General features: G+C 36.7%; 1 protein-coding gene across 9 annotated transcripts in view; it reads left to right on the top strand.

Moving 5' to 3' along the window:
* Positions 1-18,942, top strand: part of ARHGAP42 (Rho GTPase activating protein 42) — a 280,896-nt gene that overhangs the window by 146,520 nt on the left and 115,434 nt on the right. Inside the window, exon 1 of one of the 9 annotated variants that reach the window (XM_072726279.1) lies at positions 10,161-10,346. The exons of the other annotated variants lie outside the window; for them this stretch is intronic. Within the exon in view, the coding sequence (XP_072582380.1) occupies positions 10,176-10,346 (171 nt within the window). The 5' untranslated portion in view covers positions 10,161-10,175. Of the gene's footprint in view, positions 1-10,160; positions 10,347-18,942 lie in introns of those variants that run through there. 9 annotated transcript variants of the gene reach the window in all.

Genomic DNA, 18,942 nt, shown 5'->3' on the forward strand with positions numbered 1-18,942 from the left:
TATGCTCACTTTATGTTTCAAACTCACCCACTTTGAATCAAGCCTAGTTAAATGTATTTTGTTTGATTTTTAATTTTCCTCAGCACACAGTAGGCACTTAATACTGACTTAGTTCAATAGAGATAAGAAACTTGAGAAATACTGCCCATAAAAGACATTTCCATTTCTATGGGAAATATCTTTTAAGACTAGTTTTCATTTTTCAGTAGACCTTAATAGAAAGTTCTATGGTTTTGATAGAAAAATAAACAAGATAATATTAGTCATTTCATAATAGGACTTGATTTTCCTTATATGGTTTTCATGTTGAAGAATGTAATGGAAACTGATGATTCTTTTCTTTGTTTTCTCCATAGTAAAGTTTGGTTCTGTCTCTGAGCATTTATTATTTTTAAACCTGTCTTACACATGTAATTAATTTTAGCATATAGTGTCTAAAATCTTTGGAGAATTGTAATTAATTTGTTATAGTCTTGGATTTCTATCATGTGAAAAATAGCTTTAATCTAATTTGGTGTCTAAAATATACAAATGTCATAGGGAATCTACAAGGATTACAGATGCTTTACTTATTCCAAATTATAAAGTTTTTTCCACTTGACTGAGTAATCTAACTTAATGGGTAATAGTTTGGACTCATAATAGGGACAATCTAAAAAAATGTGATTTATCTGAGTGTAGATTTATAGATTACCTTACTTTTCCTCCAGTTATCAACAAGTTCTCCAGAGGATTGTCAGGATTGGTTTTTCATGTGCTGCTGATGGTTGCTGAGCTGAGTCTGTTTCCTAAACAGATATCCTGTGGGGCTGAATTTTCAGGGCAAATTATAAACCATTTGGTAGTTGTTTTAAAATTACTTGCAATTCTCTTGATTGTACTTTCTGTCATTAGAATCTATTATATGGAGTTTGAGAATTGTTTATTTTTGTTATTTGGTCATCTTGTTTTTTAAATGACAAAAATAATTGCCCTTCATACTAGGTAACCAAGTACTACTTTACTTGAAACTCATTTAATCCTCACATCCAGCACATTAGTGGAAAACTGTTACACACATTTTATAAATGAATAAGCTGAGATGCAGAGAAGATAAGCAAATGGGCTGAGGTCTTGAACCTAGTAAGGAGTACATTCATTTTTTAAATAGAAATGATATAAAAACTATTCAGTTCTTTAGTAGCACCATTACATATTTGGTACTCAAGAAATATAAACTAATTCTTTTATTCTTAAGGAAGGAAAATTGGCTGGTTAGCTCTTTTGGAGAGCAGGCTAGTGTCTTATAGTTTACCAGCAATTTCTACAGAGTCATATAAACTTGAGATCAAAACCTGACACATAATACTCATAGGAACTGTGAACTTGGGTAAGTTAATTACCTTTTTTGCCTTTCCCCATCTGAAAAAAAAAAAAAAAAAGACAATCATAAGACCATCTTCATAGGATTAATGTGATAACATAATTTGACATTTCACATAAATTTCTTCACATAATTTCTTCTACATAGTAAGTGCTAAGATTTTAATTCTTCTTATAGTTATTAATTAGTATTCATGTTATATACTTTCTGTTAGTATTAAAGTACTGCAGTAAAAAGATCATTCTTCATGTACTTTAATTGGTCTTATTTTGTTTTATAGGCAGAGACAAATCAGTATTGATATGTTGACTATTAAATGCGGTTCACAAGGTTACTAAGCAAGAGGGCCTTATCTGGACATTACTTATAATTAATAACATTGTAAAATTTGTGAAGCACTATTACTTACAACAGCCCTACAAAGTAGGAAGTTAGGAAGTATCGTTTTCCATAGGACTAACCTGATATCCAGAAAGATCAAGTAGGATTGCCAACAAGCCAGAGGTACGCATGGACTTTAGCTGGGGACTCAAGTCTAAGCTTTCTGCTATCTAATTCAGTAATTTGGGCAACATACAATATCTGCCTTTATCATGGGGATGTAAATACATTTTTTTGGTAGTTTATAGTGTGTTTTCATCATCCTTACAACATCTTGTGTGGTATTAGCTCTAATTGACCCCATTGCCACCAACTAGAAAAACAAACCAGATCACATCCTGTGGAGATGGGTGAGTCAGTAGTTGTCTCTTTACTTGACAAGTGATGCCATTTAGTGTCTGTACACTTTTCAGAAACTGTTGCAGCATCATGCATTTCAGAGCTTGCTGGTCTACTATAAAAGCTGAGCCTCCCATAATAAGAATTGTGCATAGAGACATAACCTAAAGGCTGTACAACTCAATCAATATATATTTATTACATCATTATATGTTAAATGTATATGTGTGTTTACATACATACAAAGATCGTTATAACTTCATTAAGTAGCTGTCAGTATGCTCAGACAGGAGGATAAACTCTCATGTTATAATTTAAATATAATAAATTGAAGATAAGATTATCACTTTTTTCCTCCTGATTATCCTTACGTTCATTCCTAAAGACTGATACCTAGGAAACGTCTTAAGCATCCTCCCTAATTGAATTTTTACAAAAGATCCCTATCCTAATTTTTAAAAGATTGATTGTTTCATTGACTTGAGAGAGTGAGCAAGCATGGGAGGGGTGCAGAAGGAGAAGAGAGAGGAAAAGAATATCAAGTGGACTCCCTGGTGAGTGTGGAGCCCAATGCAGTGCTTGATCTCAGGACCCTGAGACCATGCCCTGAGCTGAAATCAAGAGCCAGATGCTTAAACAACTGAGCCACCCAGGTGCGTCTCCCACCCCGCCTTTACGCAAATTTTTTAGGTCAGATATATAGCTTATTAAATTTTAACACAATTTACAAGAGCCTTACATTAACAGTAATTGATGAAATGCAGTAGAGCCTCCCAATATCATTGTTAAAATTGACACTAAGAGTTCTAGAGAGTGAAACCTTGTTATTCAATAGAACTTTTTTCAACCTTCTTGGGTAAGAATCAAGCCTGTTTCTATGTAATGAAGTCTTCTCTGTAGCAAATCCAATTACTTAAATTTAACCTGGTAGATGAAAAAACTCCAAATAATAAAAATTTTCTTTTTTAAAAGATTTATTTATTTATTCATTCATTCATTCATGAGAGAGAGAGAGAGAGAGAGAGAGAGGCAGAGACACAAGCAGAGGGAGAAGCAGGCTCCATGCAGGGAGCCCGATGTGGGACTCGATCCTGGGTCTCCAGGTTCACGCCCTGGGCTGAAGACAGGCGCGAAACCACCGAGCCACTGGGGCTGCCCTAATAAAAGTTTTCTAGGCCTCGTGCTTTCAATAGAGACAACAGTGGGGTTGAGAAGCTCCAGTTGGAACATCTCCCTGAGGAAATGTCCCCTGTGTACTTTACATTTTCTCCAGAAAACAAGGTGGTTTCTTGGGTTCAGTTTAGTCAGAGTTTTTATCTATAGATACATTCTTTTCCTCTACCACATCTATTGGCTGCCCTATTCCAGAAGAATTTGCTCCATGAGATTTTATGTTTCTAATTGCTAACACATTGATATTTTTACTTACACCTTTGTTATTGATCCTTGCCATTCCAGTTGTCCTTGAGGTGGTTGGGAAATTATCAGTGATTTTTTTTCCCCAAATTTAAATGGTCAGAAATATTCTGAAACATTTAGGAATTTTCATACTGATTTCTGTGGAAAACAACACAATCAAATTGCAAAACATTTTATTTCACACTTGTATTTTAGAATTCAAAGCAAGTTGTCAAATACCAACAAGAGTATGTTTTAAGCATCAGGAATAGATGGGTTTGTAGTACACATCATTTGATATTTACTGGGGACCTCTGATAAAATGACTACCCTCTGTGAGTAATACCATCCTTTGTTTAATTTTATACTATAACAGTTGCTTATTGAGAAAATACACCCAAGTGACAAAGCTTATTTTTGGGGTGATCTAGGGAAGAAGAAAGAGGAAAGATTTTTCAAATAATTTTTATAGAATACTCATTTTTGTACCTTATAATCTATACTTTAGAGTTGTTGCAAATGAATTATGTCAGCATTTGAATTTTAATGGTGTCTTATTGGGCTATTTTTATTGCCCTCACCTATATTTTATGTGTATCAAATTGGAATTAAAACTTTATAATACACATTGAAGTAATTGGAAACCTTTTAAGGTCTGTAAACCAGTGACTTGGTATTTAGGAGATTTTGATAGAATTAAAATTATGATGAACTTAAGGCTACTTTCCCTACAAAATTAATTAAACCTTTTGTTATATCTGAAATACAGAAAATTTTCATATCTAGTCCAGCAAAACAAAACAAAACAAAACAATCAACAAAACATGTACTTAGTATCCATTGTCAAAATTGCCAGACTCAGTATTAGGAAGCATCTGCATTTGCTGAACATTCCTGTTATATATAGTTATTCGTAATAGAACATTGTTTCAATTTACCAAACTCTTATTTTCTGTAAACAGCTTCAGTCTTTAAGTATTCTTGTTAAAATTTAGCAGTGAAAACTGAACTTGAAGCCCCAAAGGGTGTCTGTCTGGTTACCACCACATTTAAAAACATACATATCAGTAGTGACCTATAAAATTATTTACCTTTTCATTGTTCACGTCACACTGTTTATTCAGATCAAAATAAAATCGCAGCAGCAATGATTCCATACTTGTTTAGTAAACTGTGGGCTTGATGGTGAGACTTTTGCTATGTATCAGTTACTTCATTCCAAAGTAATGAGATATTTTGGTGTCTATATTCTATCATATAATAACAGGTTCTCCTCTACTACTTAATCCTCCTTGCCTGTCTCTGAATCATTAGGAAGTTGATTAGCATGCCATCATCCATCTTGAGTCATTGATATAAAAACATTCAACTAGACAGTGTTAATCTGCTTTGTGTGAAGTCTAGGGACACAAAAATAAAATATGATACTTGCCTTTATGGAGCTAACAGTACAGTGAAAGAAACCACAGAGAAACATATAATTATGATGAAATGGAATTAATGTTATATCTGAAATACACGTATAGTATTTACAAGCACAGTGGAAGGAATGAGTCACTCTTTTAACCGATCAGAGGTTGGCAAAAACTTTTGTGATATTCTGGCATCAGCAGGTGCAGTGTAATGCCTAAAAGAAACTTTCCAGTTAGTGCAAAGGATAAGCAGCATCTCAGAAAGAAAAAGTCATAATGGTGTAAAAAAATTGTGATGTGGCTTAAAAACTTCATATATTCCAGTGTGATTAGAGCTGTTGCTTTTAGCCACTCTCCCCCCAACATGAACCACATTAAGAAATGTATTTTACATTATGATTCAATGAATACATGTGCTAACATACTTCTGTTACCACATATGATATAATCTGGTATTTTCATTTGTATTCTACTCTATTTCATTCAAACAAGTGTTGTACGTAACTCATGAAACTGGTTGTAAAACCTACGAGTGTCATAACTCATGATACCAATAAATATTGGGCCATAGCTTAGCATGCAAATATAAATGGAAGGTGAAGGCGAATTAGTGAAAAATGAGGCAGAAAATATTCAGTTGAGGAAGAATAATGGAGAGTCTTGTGCTGCCACTAAGAAGCATTTTGTTTTTTTTTTTGTTTTTGGGAGGTTTCTTTGGTTATATTGATCATACACATCAGATGTATTCTTGGCAGCTCACATATATTTATTTCATCTTTATAACAACTCTATGAGGTTGGGGCTACTATTTTCATCCTCTTCTTACCAATGTTATTTGTTAAGAATTAGACAGCTGGTAATGACAAAGCGCAAGGATTTAACCTAGGCAATCTGTGTCTAAGACACATGCTCCTAACCTTGATACTTTACTCATATGGCAGATATAATACTCATGTGTGCAGAGTCTTTGTATTTTAAGATCACTTAGGAGCATTGTGAAAGGCTAAAGTCTGAGAAACCAGCAATCAGCCAATAATTCATCAATATTTGCATTAGAATCTTTTTGAAATGTTTTCTACCAGCAGGAGATCCAGCCATTTCTGTGTACCTGCCAACCACACAGGCTTGGTAACCAGAAAACCACACCAGCAGGATGCAAATTTCAGGCCTGTGTTGTATAAAGCACCTTTACTCTAAACTCCCACCCACTCCCTCCAGCAAACCACAAACCTCTAGAATAATCTTCCTCACTTCCCAGGTAGTTCAAAGATAAGACTCTTTGTTAAGCCCCGCAGTTTCCTTAGGCCACTGCTTTTTTTAAAAAAAGATTTTATTTATTGACTGATAGAGCGAGCACACTCACAAGTTGTGGGAGGAACAGAGGGAGAGGGAGAAAGAATCTCAAGCAAACTCTGTGCTGAGTGGGAGCCCAAAGTGGGGCTGGATCTCATGACCTGAGCCTGAGCCAAAATCTAGAGTTGGATGCCTAACCAACGGAGCCACCCAGGTGCCCCTAGGCCACTGCTTTTTCTTATTCTCTGCTTTGATACAGCAGCTCCTGCCATTGTAATGCTTTTCTTCTCAGTCAGTATATTTCTTCAGTCTACCACATTTTTCCTCTTTAAAACTTATTTCTGTCCTTTCCTTTGGGTATGAGAGGCTGATGTTCCCATCTGTGAATTCAGCTGTTACCAAATTCCCAGAGGAATCATGGCACAGGAGAGAGTGAGCCTGCCATCCTGTGTGATGTTTTTAGCAGTTACTGTGTACCAGCACCAGTGCAGAGGAACTGTCTCATTAAGGGACCCAGGTGACTCCAGTTTCTTTTACCTCAGGATGAGTTTTCCACTCTGAAGAGTTTAAGGTTGTCCTTTGTTTCCTTTTCTGAATTGAAAATGTAAATTTCTGTTTTAAGGCCCAAGATTAGCAAATTATATGCCAAATTTGGCTTGCCACCTGTTTTTGTGTGGCCCTTGAACTATGAATATGGGTGTTTTTTACATTTTAAAGTTCAAAAAAATTAAAAGAACAGCATTTTATGACATGAAAATTCTGTGAAATCAGATATCAGTGCCCATAAATGAAGTTTTATTAGAAGACAGCATTGCCCATTTGTAGTTCTATGATGGTTCTCACTCTGCAGCCACAGAATTGAGTAGCATGAGGCCCACAAAGCATAAAATACTACTATCTGGCCCCTTACAGGAGAAATTTTGCAATGCCTAGTCTAAGTCCTAAAACAAATTTCACTTTTAACTCTCTAGTCTTTTAGGTCTTCTTGCAGATGTGGGCCTTCCCTGGTTTCAGACTTAACAAAGTGAGTTTGATGACTTGCCTTCCTAGATTAGAAAACCACAGAATCTATTGTAAGATAAAACTGGGTGTGACTTTGAACAGATTAGTGACTAAAAGTCATAAACATAAACACCAAGATTTTTTATTTCAAGCATATATATCTTCCTGGGAATCTTTTATCTTTGATGCCAAATAAATATGCCCAGTTTAGAGCTATGGTTTTTTGCATATAGCAATTGAGAAAAAGATGAAGAATCCTTTTTACCTCTGAATCAATATATTTAGTTAAGAGATGGCTAAGTAAAAACCATTTTACAGTTGCATGCTTTGTTGAGATTTCAAATCACAACTGAAACTGCTAAATACATGGACTGTCCTCCTCCCAGCAGTGTTATTTTAAGTAAGGTGGTAGATCTCATCATAGATTTAAATCTCTTGTTTGTGTGCACCATTTTTACAACTATACAAAAGCAACCATTAATAATGGAAAAAAATTTTATTTTGGTGTTTTGGGATTGTACCATAAGGTGACTCTTGGTAACCAAAATTGTTGAAAATTGTGAATATGTTTGTCAAGACTCAGCACTAGATAACAAGTAGGTTTGCAACTGGACACATACAGTGCGAGAAATAAGGTAAGGTCTACCATTTTTATTCAAACTATTAAGCAACTTACATTGACTTTATCAATAGGTTTTGCTTAATACAGACAGCTTCTTTTTCTTCTGCTTTTAGAGTAGATTTTGTGCCTTTCTCTACTGTACCCAGTCAGTAGAAATATGAAGCCAAACTGAATGCTCTCCAGAGACCATGCAGCCCACACTTGTCTTGAGAGCCTGCTGATTTACTGACTCCAAGTTGGAGGGATGACCTCTACAATTACTGTAGAAACCCAGTGAGAAGTGAAGTGAGCTCACTGTAGAAAGATTTCAAGCATTGAAAAAACTTGCCTTATTTGGTAAATGTGGTTAACTGGTCCCAGCTGGTAATGCTGGTGAGCTCATTGTGAGAGGCATTGTCTCTTTAAGCCAAATTCTTGATTTTTTTTTTAATCCATTAGAATTAGAGTGCTAAGTAGTATTTGTTTAATTTTTCTTGATGTACAGTGGACTAAAATCTGAAAGAACAGTATTACCTTTTGAAAATTAAGCTCAAGTGCATTGATACTTTGAACATTTTCTGTATGTATTTTCTGATCCATTATGTTGTTTACTTAGCCTTTGGGAAATTTTAGTTTTAATTTATTTCTGAAAGAATAATACTCCTTTGGGAAATAAATTCATATGTACTGTGGGGCTTTACTATGCTTTAATATTGATACAAGACTATTCTATATACTAGAATTTTAGGATGGAATCTCTTACTTACGTTTTCTTTAATTACCAAGTAGCATTTAATGTTTGGAAAAGAAAGACTGTAGCTTCTCATGGCTTCTCCTTAAAGTTCCTCATTCAGGTTTGTTTGTACTCTGAGTTTGGCTTTTCAGCAAGTACTTTGTTTTGGAGTAAAAAGCACAAATTTTGAGTCAAAGAGACCTTGGTTTCGACTCCTGGCTATGTCATGTGTGAACTTGATGACTTCAGGACAGTTACTTAACTTTCATGCCAGTTAAAGGTGATACCTATTCTTCCCAGGGTTTGTAAGAGTTAATATATGTGTGGAGGTGCCTAGTACAAAATTGATGCTTAAAAACTGTGAATTCCCATTCATTCTAATTCCACAGTGGACTAATTGCAGCTTTTCCTTAGCCTCATTTTTAAACTCTTTTGGATAATATTTATAGAACCTGGCTGAGATTCTCTGCCCTGTCATCAATTTTCCATGTGCTAGCAAGAGAAACAGTGTTCTCCATATCCTTATCATTCCAAATGTAATTTAGCAGCACGAACTAGGATTTTTATTAGAAATGCAGAATCTTTGGTCCCACTCTAGACTTAACTAAATTACTGTCTTCATTTTCACAAGATCTCTAGTTGATTCAAGTGTGCAGTGAAGCTTGAAAAGCACTGCTCTGTATCACGTCATTGGGCTCTTCAGCTCTAAAGTGTGGCCTTCTCTATGTTGGAGATTATCCCTGGGTATGAAATATTTGAATGACTTCAGAGAGAAGTGACCCAGGAGAGGAATGTGAAAGAAATAATACTTCCCCCTTCCGTGCTTACCTGTTAATTCTGTGCATTATATGAGCTTCTCTCACTGTACCACCATCCACTCTCACTAGATTACAATTGTAAACTTCTTCAGAGAAAGATATATTTTTTTCTTTTACCTTTTGGGTAAAGATAGTGCTCATTGGCGTTGCTGTGGGTTTCTTCTTGGGGCACAAGATCACAGGCTAGTATCACCATTCCTTGTTGGCCGATTCCCATCTTCCATTCTTCATTTCATATCTTTGCCACATATATGTAACAGGCTTTGAACTAGTGAATTCTGGTTGGTTTTAACTCCTTTCCTCCTACTGGCTATACTATAATAGGCTCTTCATTCCTTCCTTTCTAAACTGTTGATAATGATCCCTCCCTCCTTTCTTCTGACTTCTTTATACATCCTTCAGATCTCCTTCATCATTTACAATTTCCTTTTTGTCTTCATTTGGGTTTTGGGGTTAAAAGTCTTTGGCAGGAAGATTAAATCTAAAACAAAATTTGGGGAGCTCAGATTACAAGATCTGTTAGCCTGGGATCTGTGGGTTTTAGCAGTCAATGAACCCTTGTTCTGCTCAGGACACAGCCTTTGAACTTGGCTCTGATTTATCTTTCTACATGTCTATCTTCATCTCTCGACTAAGCTCTTAGAAAGATTCTGTATTCATTTTGATATCCCCAGTGCCAGGCACAGAGTAACCCAGTATAAATATTGGTATCGATAAATCATGTCTGTTTGCTCATTGATAGCAAAATTCCAAAGACTGAAGTTGGATGCTTGATTTAGGAAACTGCATAAAAATGAAACGCCGGGACACCTGCACCCCGATATTTCTAGCAGCAATGGCCACAATAGCCAAACTGTGGAAGGAGCCTCGGTGTCCATCGAAAGATGAATGGATAAAGAAGATGTGGTTCATGTGTACAATGGAATATTACTCAGCCATTAGAAACGACAAATACCCACCATTTGCTTCAACGTGGATGGAACTGGAGGGTATTATGCTGAGTGCAGTAAGTCAATCGGAGAAGGACAAACAGTCTATGTTCTCATTCATTTGGGGAATATAAATAATAGTGAAAGGGAATATAAGGGGAGGGAGAAGAAATGTGTGGGAAATATCAGGAAGGGAGACAGAACATAAAGACTCCTAACTCTGGGAAACGAACTAGGGGTGGTGGAAGGGGAGGAGGGTGGGGGATGGGGGGAATGGGTGATGGGCACTGAGGGGGACACTTGACGGGATGAGCACTGGGTGTTTTTCTGTATGTTGGTAAATTGAACACCGATAAAAATTAATTTATTAAAAAAAAAAGAAAAAAAAAGGAAACTGCATAAAGAAGAGTATTAATAAAAACAGTAAGACCAGAAAAAGGGACAGGTTTAATAATTGGGGTCTAGAAGAACTGTGGTAGGAGTCTTTGTGGGGTGCTTGAATAACCCCCAGACATGAGTATGGTCCTCAGGCTGCCATATACTTTTTAGAAATAATATCTGGGATAGTTTATCATGTCTGGACAATTTTGATGCTAGTAATAATACATATGACAACAATCTGTGCAGTTAGTTTCTCACCCTTAAAGTTCATTTTATGAGCAATGCTAACCTTAAGCATAATAAGAATGAGAATTCAGAGAGTGGATATTTCTCCTACTTTGATCTTATTCACTTGTACCATGTGGTCATGCCATGTATGTGGTCTTCCCCATATATCCTCTTTATAGGATATAATGTACAGTTGTTTAGTATCTTGATCATAACATAAAACCTACCAATCTGGGATTGGTATCAATCTTTAGTTACTGTAAATTGTTTAAGTTGTCATTTCAGCAAAATTTATTACAGTAGTAATTAAAACTTCTTTTAAAAGCAGTAAAGTTTATGTTGTTGATGGTGGTGGTCTGACATAAGCCACATCAGTCCTTTTGCTCTATTGTCCCAAAATCCAATCCAAGGTCTTGGGTAGCATTCTCTGAATCTGTTGTATTTATTTTCAAGTTCAGCTTCATTCAATAGCTAGGAAGTTATTTTTGTAAATAATCTTATAAGCCTAATAAACTTAAAAGATGTTGAAAGGAATCATTTGCTACTAGCTACCAGATTGGTCCAAATATGTCACATAGAAGCCAAAATGGAATCATTTAATGATGAAGTCACAAAAATGAAAATGTCATTGGTGGAACAAAACAGAGCTATAGCACTTTGCCCACTACTTAATTCATTTTCTGTCTCCCTTCCTGCCTCTCTCAGTTTCTTGTCTATTATGACTTTACTATAGGGAAATTTATCATTCATATTTCAGGATATTTGTAAATCCTTCCTAGGCATACTCCACTGGCCAGAACTAATAACCAGACAAAAGAATTTCTGGATTCAGGAGAGATGTGGAGTTTTCTTAGGGTACAAAGAGAGCTGAATTCTACTAGAAGGCCACACCCTAGTAGGAATGCTAAAAGCAATGAATCTTGGAAATGCTAAAGTGGGTAAAGAGCCTGTGTGATTGTACAGCAGTGGAAAATTGGAAATCTTTGGATTGCATGTTATTTGGGTAAGTGTCCTTGTAGGTTCAAATCCAGCTCCCTGTCTGGCCCTCCTGACCATGAGCCTGAGATATAGTGCACGGTGGCTTGTCTTAGAAAATACTTCCTTCTTCCTTGGGTATGTGGCAGATGCCCGTTGCCATATTAGATCTGGCAGCCCCCAAAGGTGACCTCATCTATATATGAGGTAGAATTTATTAAATAATGGAGTTGGGATATTCACCCTGATTGACTTCAAAGACTCCCTCCTCTTCTGTTATGCCCTGTGCTACTAGCTTGAGGAAAAGAACCATTTTCCCTTCATGCTTGACAGGGCATAAATCAAGGTAAACAGTCCAGAGATTTAGTCCTCTGATTGCATCAACTCAGTTGCAGCCAGAGACTTTAGGGAACCAAATGTCTTGATTATGTTACATTGAATTGATTTCCTGTAGAGTCTTACAGAATCTTTAATGACAAGAAATCAGGTAGTTGATTCCTCTGAGGCATGTGAGATAAATGAAAACAGATAGTACTCTAGTGACACGTATTTTTTTACACAACACCAAGCAGTTAATTCTGATACTACCTGGAGAATAGTGTGAGATCCTATAAGCTAAACATTTAGTCCTATACACCCATCCCCCCACTTCCTACTTTCAGATGCCAATCACAAGTCCCACCTATACTTATGACCTACTGGTTATAGATTGGAGCTGCTCATGACTCCTGCTTTGGGTTTGACTAATGAGCAGGTTACAGAACTTAGAAAAACAGTTTACTTACTAGACCACCAGTTTATTATAAAAAGATTTAACTCAGGAGGAGCTGAATGGAAGAGAGATATTTGGCAAGAAATGTGGGAAGGGGTGTGGAGCTTCCATACTCTTCCAGCACCTGCATGTCTTCACCAGTATGGAAGCTCTCCAAATTTCATCTTTGGGTGGTTTTTTGGAGGCTTCATTACTTAAGCATAATTGATTAAATCATTGGCCATTGGTGATTTAATTTAGTCTCCAGGCCCTTTCTTCTCCCTGTAGGTTATGGTAGGACAAGGGGTAGGACTGAAAATTTCAATCCTATAATCACATGGATGGCTCCACTGGCAACCAGCTCTCATCCTTAGGGGCTTTGCAAAAGTTGCCTTATTAATGTAAATTCAGGTATGGCTGAAGTGGTATTATTATAAATATCAAGATATATTTAGCATTTTTAAGAAATTTCAGAATAGTTTTAGGAGCTCTGTGCCAGAAAGGGAGATGGGAGACCAAATATGGAAGTCAGTATCACTACTCTCAACCCCCACAAAAGGAAGCATTATCAAAAACATGGCTTAATTTTAATTCCAAGAAAATGTTTCTTTTTTTTAAAGATTTTATTTATTTATTCATGAGACACACAGAGAGAGAGGCCGAGACACAGGCAGAGGGAGAAGCAGGCTCCATGCAGGGAGCCCGATGTGGGACTTGATCCTGGACTGGTGATCACACCCTGAGCCAAAGGTAGATGCTCAACCGCTGAGCCACCCAGGCGTCCCCCAAGAAAATATTTCATAGGGCATTTATTCACAGATGAATCAGGAACAAAAGTCTGTGTAGCCCATAGCAAGTTTATTTTATTTTACTGTCCTTCTCATTCCTCGCTCTCCTCTCTCAGTTGCTACTATTTATATATAGTCTCCAGATCATTAGGTCTAAAAACATTTATTAACCTTGTACATAGCAGGTATACATTTTTCTTAGACCTATTTAGTACAAAGATGAGTAAGCCATAGGAAATAATCCAAAGTCAGCAACTATTGATGGCTAAAATAGAGATTTTTATTTATATGCCATCATAAATACTGAGAGCTATCTGTAGATACAAAGTTCATTTAGAACACAAAAGGGCATTTGATCTAATGTGGAAGTCCAGTCTCTGAGAAGTTGATGGTGGAAGTGTCTTGATGGATGAGTGAGAGTTAGCCAGAGGAAGAAGTGTCTTTCTGGCCGAACAAGAGTGTATGCAAAGCAGGCAAGAGATTTTAATGGTATGTAGGAAGAAGTTCAGGAATGTTGGTATTACTAGAGCATGAGATAGGAAGTTGGAAGTGTTGGAGATAAGACCAAAGACAGATGGAAGTGCTGCATCCTGAAAGGCCTGTTTACTTGGCTAAGAGGTTTGAACTTTGTTCTTTGGCTTTGGGGAACCATTTACAAAGGGGCACGTTATAGAAGGAATTGTGTTTTCTTTTAATTATTCTAATGAAAATATAGGTAACAGAGGAAGCACCAGTACCTGCAGGAAGACCAGGTAGGTATTAATTAGTTTAACTGGGAGACATTAAAGTCCTAAATTATTGCAATAATTTGGAAATGTATTCTAAACCTTCTACTCCTGCATTTTAGAGCCATAAAACATAGGTAGGACCTATGGAGGTAGATGTTTAAGGAAAAGGAGGAGTATGAGACAAGGGTGGGTTTCCTGATCTCAGTTCATGAAATAACCATAAAAATGTCCTGATTTTTTTGTAGCTAGAAACCTCTGTCATTTTTTTATACCTCACATCACTCCTCGTGTCCATATAGCCACCAAGTCATGAAAGATTTATTGAATTGGTACTTTTTTATTTTTTCCTGTACATCCCCAGTTGTTTCTTACCTGTACTTCCCCTCTCAAATGCTTCCTTTATTTTGGTACCAGAGGAATCTCCCTTAAAATAAATATGATTCTTCTCTGTCCCTCAACCTCCATCCCAGTAAAGATATCTCTGAATAATGTACACATAAAGTGTCTAGGCGCTAAAACATTTTAGGATGTACAGAAGTGTGGGCAGCCATAATTTATCTCCCAAATTGCTTTTTTGGTTTTAGCCCATGTCTTGATTTATGTTGATTGTGAGCTGGTCACTAGTGCCTGACCAGTGTTTGATTATTTTTGTTCTGTTTCAGTTCTTCCCTACACTAGACTATGAGGGACTCCAGAATAGGCAGTATATCTTGTTCTTGTGTGGGCCTTAGTAGCCTGAGTACTTAGTGTCATTGAATAAATCAGGATGTTTGGGGGGAAGGGTAGCCTTTCTTAGATGATCCCCAGGGGAAAGCCCTAAAAGGAAAAATACATAGTTAAATGTCCTGAACTGAAAGCCCTATATAATATGGACAGAGACACTGGACAAGTTGCAACCATGTTAGTACCTTGAAAGATAAGCATTTTACTTTATGTATTTTGGAACTAGCACTGTTGGGGAAGGCTAGCTATGCCTGTGAGTAGAACATTCTAAAAACAGAAGCTTTGACAGGGTAGCTCCTTGTCTGTATCAGACTATAACCAATAGCAGTCTGCTTCTTGAATATTATATTTGCTAATTGATCAGTTATACTGATCCAATTTAAAAAAAAATAGTGCTGTAGGCTTCTCTCAAATTCCCACTGCAGAATCTGGTATTTAGGCCTATATTTAAAAAGCATAATAAAAAAAGAAGCCGTCTTTGTAACTACAAATGGAACTATGTATGATATCTGCCTAGAACCAAATGAAGAGTGTGACATTCGTGAAGACGACCTTACAGCAGCCTCTAGAAAAGTGTTAAAGTGTCAGGTTTCACTCAGTCATCATAATTCTCAAGTATTGTCAGCTTGGCTATTGATTTCTGTCTGCTTTTAGAAGCACATTTTATTTCTGGGTTTCCATTTATAGTCTGTAACTGAGGTCTCAGGAAGTTCTCTGGCTTACTTGGTTTCACTTGTTATTACCTCATGTCTACCAGCATAGTCAGGAATACTAAGTAGTTTGAGAATTCATCCTTATGATTAACCTAAATGTCCCAGACTCAGTCCATTTCCTTCTACTTCCTCAACTGGAGGTGGAGAACAGATGGTCACCACGTGGCACGCTTGTATTTTAAAAGCAATTCAAAGAACTTTGTTATTTCCTTCACCTTGGGTTTTCCTCCTGGTGCTCATCATATGTTCCCCACAATGCCAGGAACATTTGAATAATATGATTTCTATGGAGAGTTGGGAGATCATTTTATGATAAATGACAGAATCCTTATTCAACAACTCTGCTCTTTAGAGAAACATTTTCTGTGTGTGTGTGTGTGTGTGTGTGTGTGTATTTGTGTTTAAGGGATTGAATTAGGCCTTTGAGTGTTTGGGTTTTAAATTTAATCTTTTATTATTGTGAATTAATTTCATTCAGATGTTCCTAGTCTGTGATTGACGTTGGGCTACATGATATGGAGAGACAATATTTGGACTGTAGGAAAGAACAAATAACTTCTATTCTTAGCCTTTGCATTAAAATGGACTTTCCAATTAACTTTAGAGTATTGTTAATGATATACAAAGTAGATTAAGTTAGGCTAAAGTTTTCCTTTTCACTAACTTGAAAATAGACCACAGTGAATGACCAACAGGCCATAGATAAGGTAAGGAAAATCTTGGAATCACAAATAATTCACAGGTAGTACAGATGATTGCTCTATTCAATTTAGTTAACTGAAAGAAAGCTAATATATCCTTTAATAGAAAATTTATTTTCCATGGAGAGATCAATCTCTTTGGAGATTTATTTAAATCTATGAAAATCACAGTACCTAAGTATTTTTTTATTTTAGTAATAAATTTATTTTTTATTGGTGTTCAATTTGCCAACATACAGAATAACAACCAGTGCTCATCCCGTCAAGTGCCCCCCTCAGTGCCCGTCACCCAGTCACCCCCACCCCCCGCCCTCCTCCCCTTCCACCACCCCTAGTTCATTTCCCAGAGTTAGGAGTCTTTATGTTCTGTCTCCCTTTCTTATATTTCCTACCCATTTCTTCTCCCTTCCCTTATATCCCCTTTCACTATTATTTATATTCCCCAAATGAATGAGAACATATAATGTTTGTCCTCCTCTGATTGACTCATTTCACTCAGCATAATACCCTCCAGTTCCATCCACATTGAAGCAAATGGTGGGTATTTGTCATTTCTAATGGCTGAGGAATATTCCATTGTATACAGAGACCACATCTTCTTGATCCATTCATCTTTCGATGGACACCGAGGCTCCTTCCACAGTTTGGCTATTGTGGACATTGCTGCTAGAAACATCGGGGTGCAGGTGTCCCGCGCGTTTCATCGCATCTGTATCTTTGGGGTAAATCCCCAACAGTGCAATTGCTGGGTCGTAGGGCAGGTCTATTTTTAACTCTTTGAGGAACCTCCACACAGTTTTCCAGAGTGGCTGCACCAGTTCACATTCCCACCAACAGTGCAGGAGGGTTCCCTTTTCTCCGCATCCTCTCCAACATTTGTGGTTTCCTGCCTTGTTAATTTTCCCCATTCTCACTGGTGTGAGGTGGGATCTCATTGTGGTTTTGATTTGTATTTCCCTGATGGCAAGTGATGCAGAGCATTTTCTCATGTGAGTGTTGGCCACGTCTACGTCTTCCTCTGTGAGATTTCTCTTCATGTCTTTTGCCCATTTCAGGATTAGATTGTTTGTTTGTTTCTTTGCTGTTGAATTTAATAAGTTCTTTATAGATCTTGGAAACTAGCCCTTTATCTGATACGTCATTTGCAAATATCTTCTCCCATTCTGTAGGTTGTCTTTTAGTTTTGTTGGCTGTATCCTTTGCTGTGCAAAAGCTTCTTATCTTGATGAACTCCCAATAGTTCATCTTTGCTTTTGTTTCTTTTGCCTTCGTGGATGTATCTTGCAAGAAGTTACTGTGGCTGAATTCAAAAGGGTGTGGCCTGTGTTCTCCTCTAGCATTTTGATGGAATCTTGTCTCACATTTAGATCTTTCATCCATTTTGAGTTTATCTTTGTGTATGGTGAAAGAGAGTGGTCTAGTTTCATTCTTCTGCATGTGGATGTCCAATTTTTCCAGCAGCATTTGTTGAAGAGACTGTCTTTCTTCCAGTGGATAGTCTTTCCTCCTTTATTGAATATTAGTTGACCATAAAGTTGAGGGTCCACTTCTGCATTCTCTATTCTGTTCCATTGGTCTATGTGTCTGTTTTTGTGCCAGTACCACACTGTCGTGATGACCACAGCTTTGTAGTACAACCTGAAATCTGGCATTGTGAGCCCCCCAGCTATGGTGTTCTTTTTTAAAATTCCCCTGGCTATTCGGGGTCTTTTCTGATTCCATACAAATCTTAAAATAATTGGTTCTAAGTCTCTGAACAAAGTCCATGGTATTTTGATAGGGATTGCATTAAACGTGTACATTGTCCTGGGTAACATTGACATTTTCACAATATTAATTCTGCCAATCCATGAGCATGGAATATTTTTCCACCTCTTTGTGTCTTCCTCAATTTCTTTCAGAAGTGTTCTATAGTTTTTAGGGTATAGATCCTAAGTATTTATTTATATTGTTTGGTTTCTTAATAGTTGGAAGATGGAATCAAACAGATTATTGGTAATAATTAATTTTGCATTTTTTGTGACTACAGAACTAAGCTTTTGAGAATTCCTTTTCCTGGAGTGCTGGAGTGGCTTTAGTGAGTTAAGCATCTGACTCTTGATTTCAGCTCAGGTCATGTTCTCAGGGTGGTGAGAGAGAGCCCTACCCCGCTGGATTTATAGCCTGTGTCAGATTCTGTCTCTCTCTCTGCCCTCTCCCCCAATAATTACCTTTACTAATTCTGCCTGGTAAATCTCCTAGTAAAGAAAAACCATGTTTATTAAATCAAGCACTATGCATAGTTGATGGAAAAATTTATTTCAGCTTTTCTATATATATATTCATTTTCACAACTTGATTGAGTCTTAAAAATGGATTAAGATTGTCATTAAAAACACTTGTTAAGTATTTCTTGGGAAATAAGGGATCATTTTGTGATGAGTTAAGGATACTTTTTATTAACCAAAGTCTGTTTTTTTTCCCCTGGTATTTTCTGATAATTGAAGAAAGAATTAAGCATTGTTTGAAAGTGACAGTTTTTGAATTTTAGAATGGTCATATTTCAGTGAAAATAAAGACTTTTCAGTCACATTTCTACTTTTACATTTTGAAAAAATGTCTAAATGTATTCTACCAAAATAGTCTTTCAGTATATTTCAGTTTAATAGAGTTAGGTATGACCAGCCCTCGCTCTTTGGCATAATT

This window comes from Vulpes vulpes, chromosome 11 (assembly GCF_048418805.1).
Source record: "Vulpes vulpes isolate BD-2025 chromosome 11, VulVul3, whole genome shotgun sequence".
Taxonomy (NCBI): Eukaryota; Metazoa; Chordata; class Mammalia; order Carnivora; family Canidae; genus Vulpes; species Vulpes vulpes.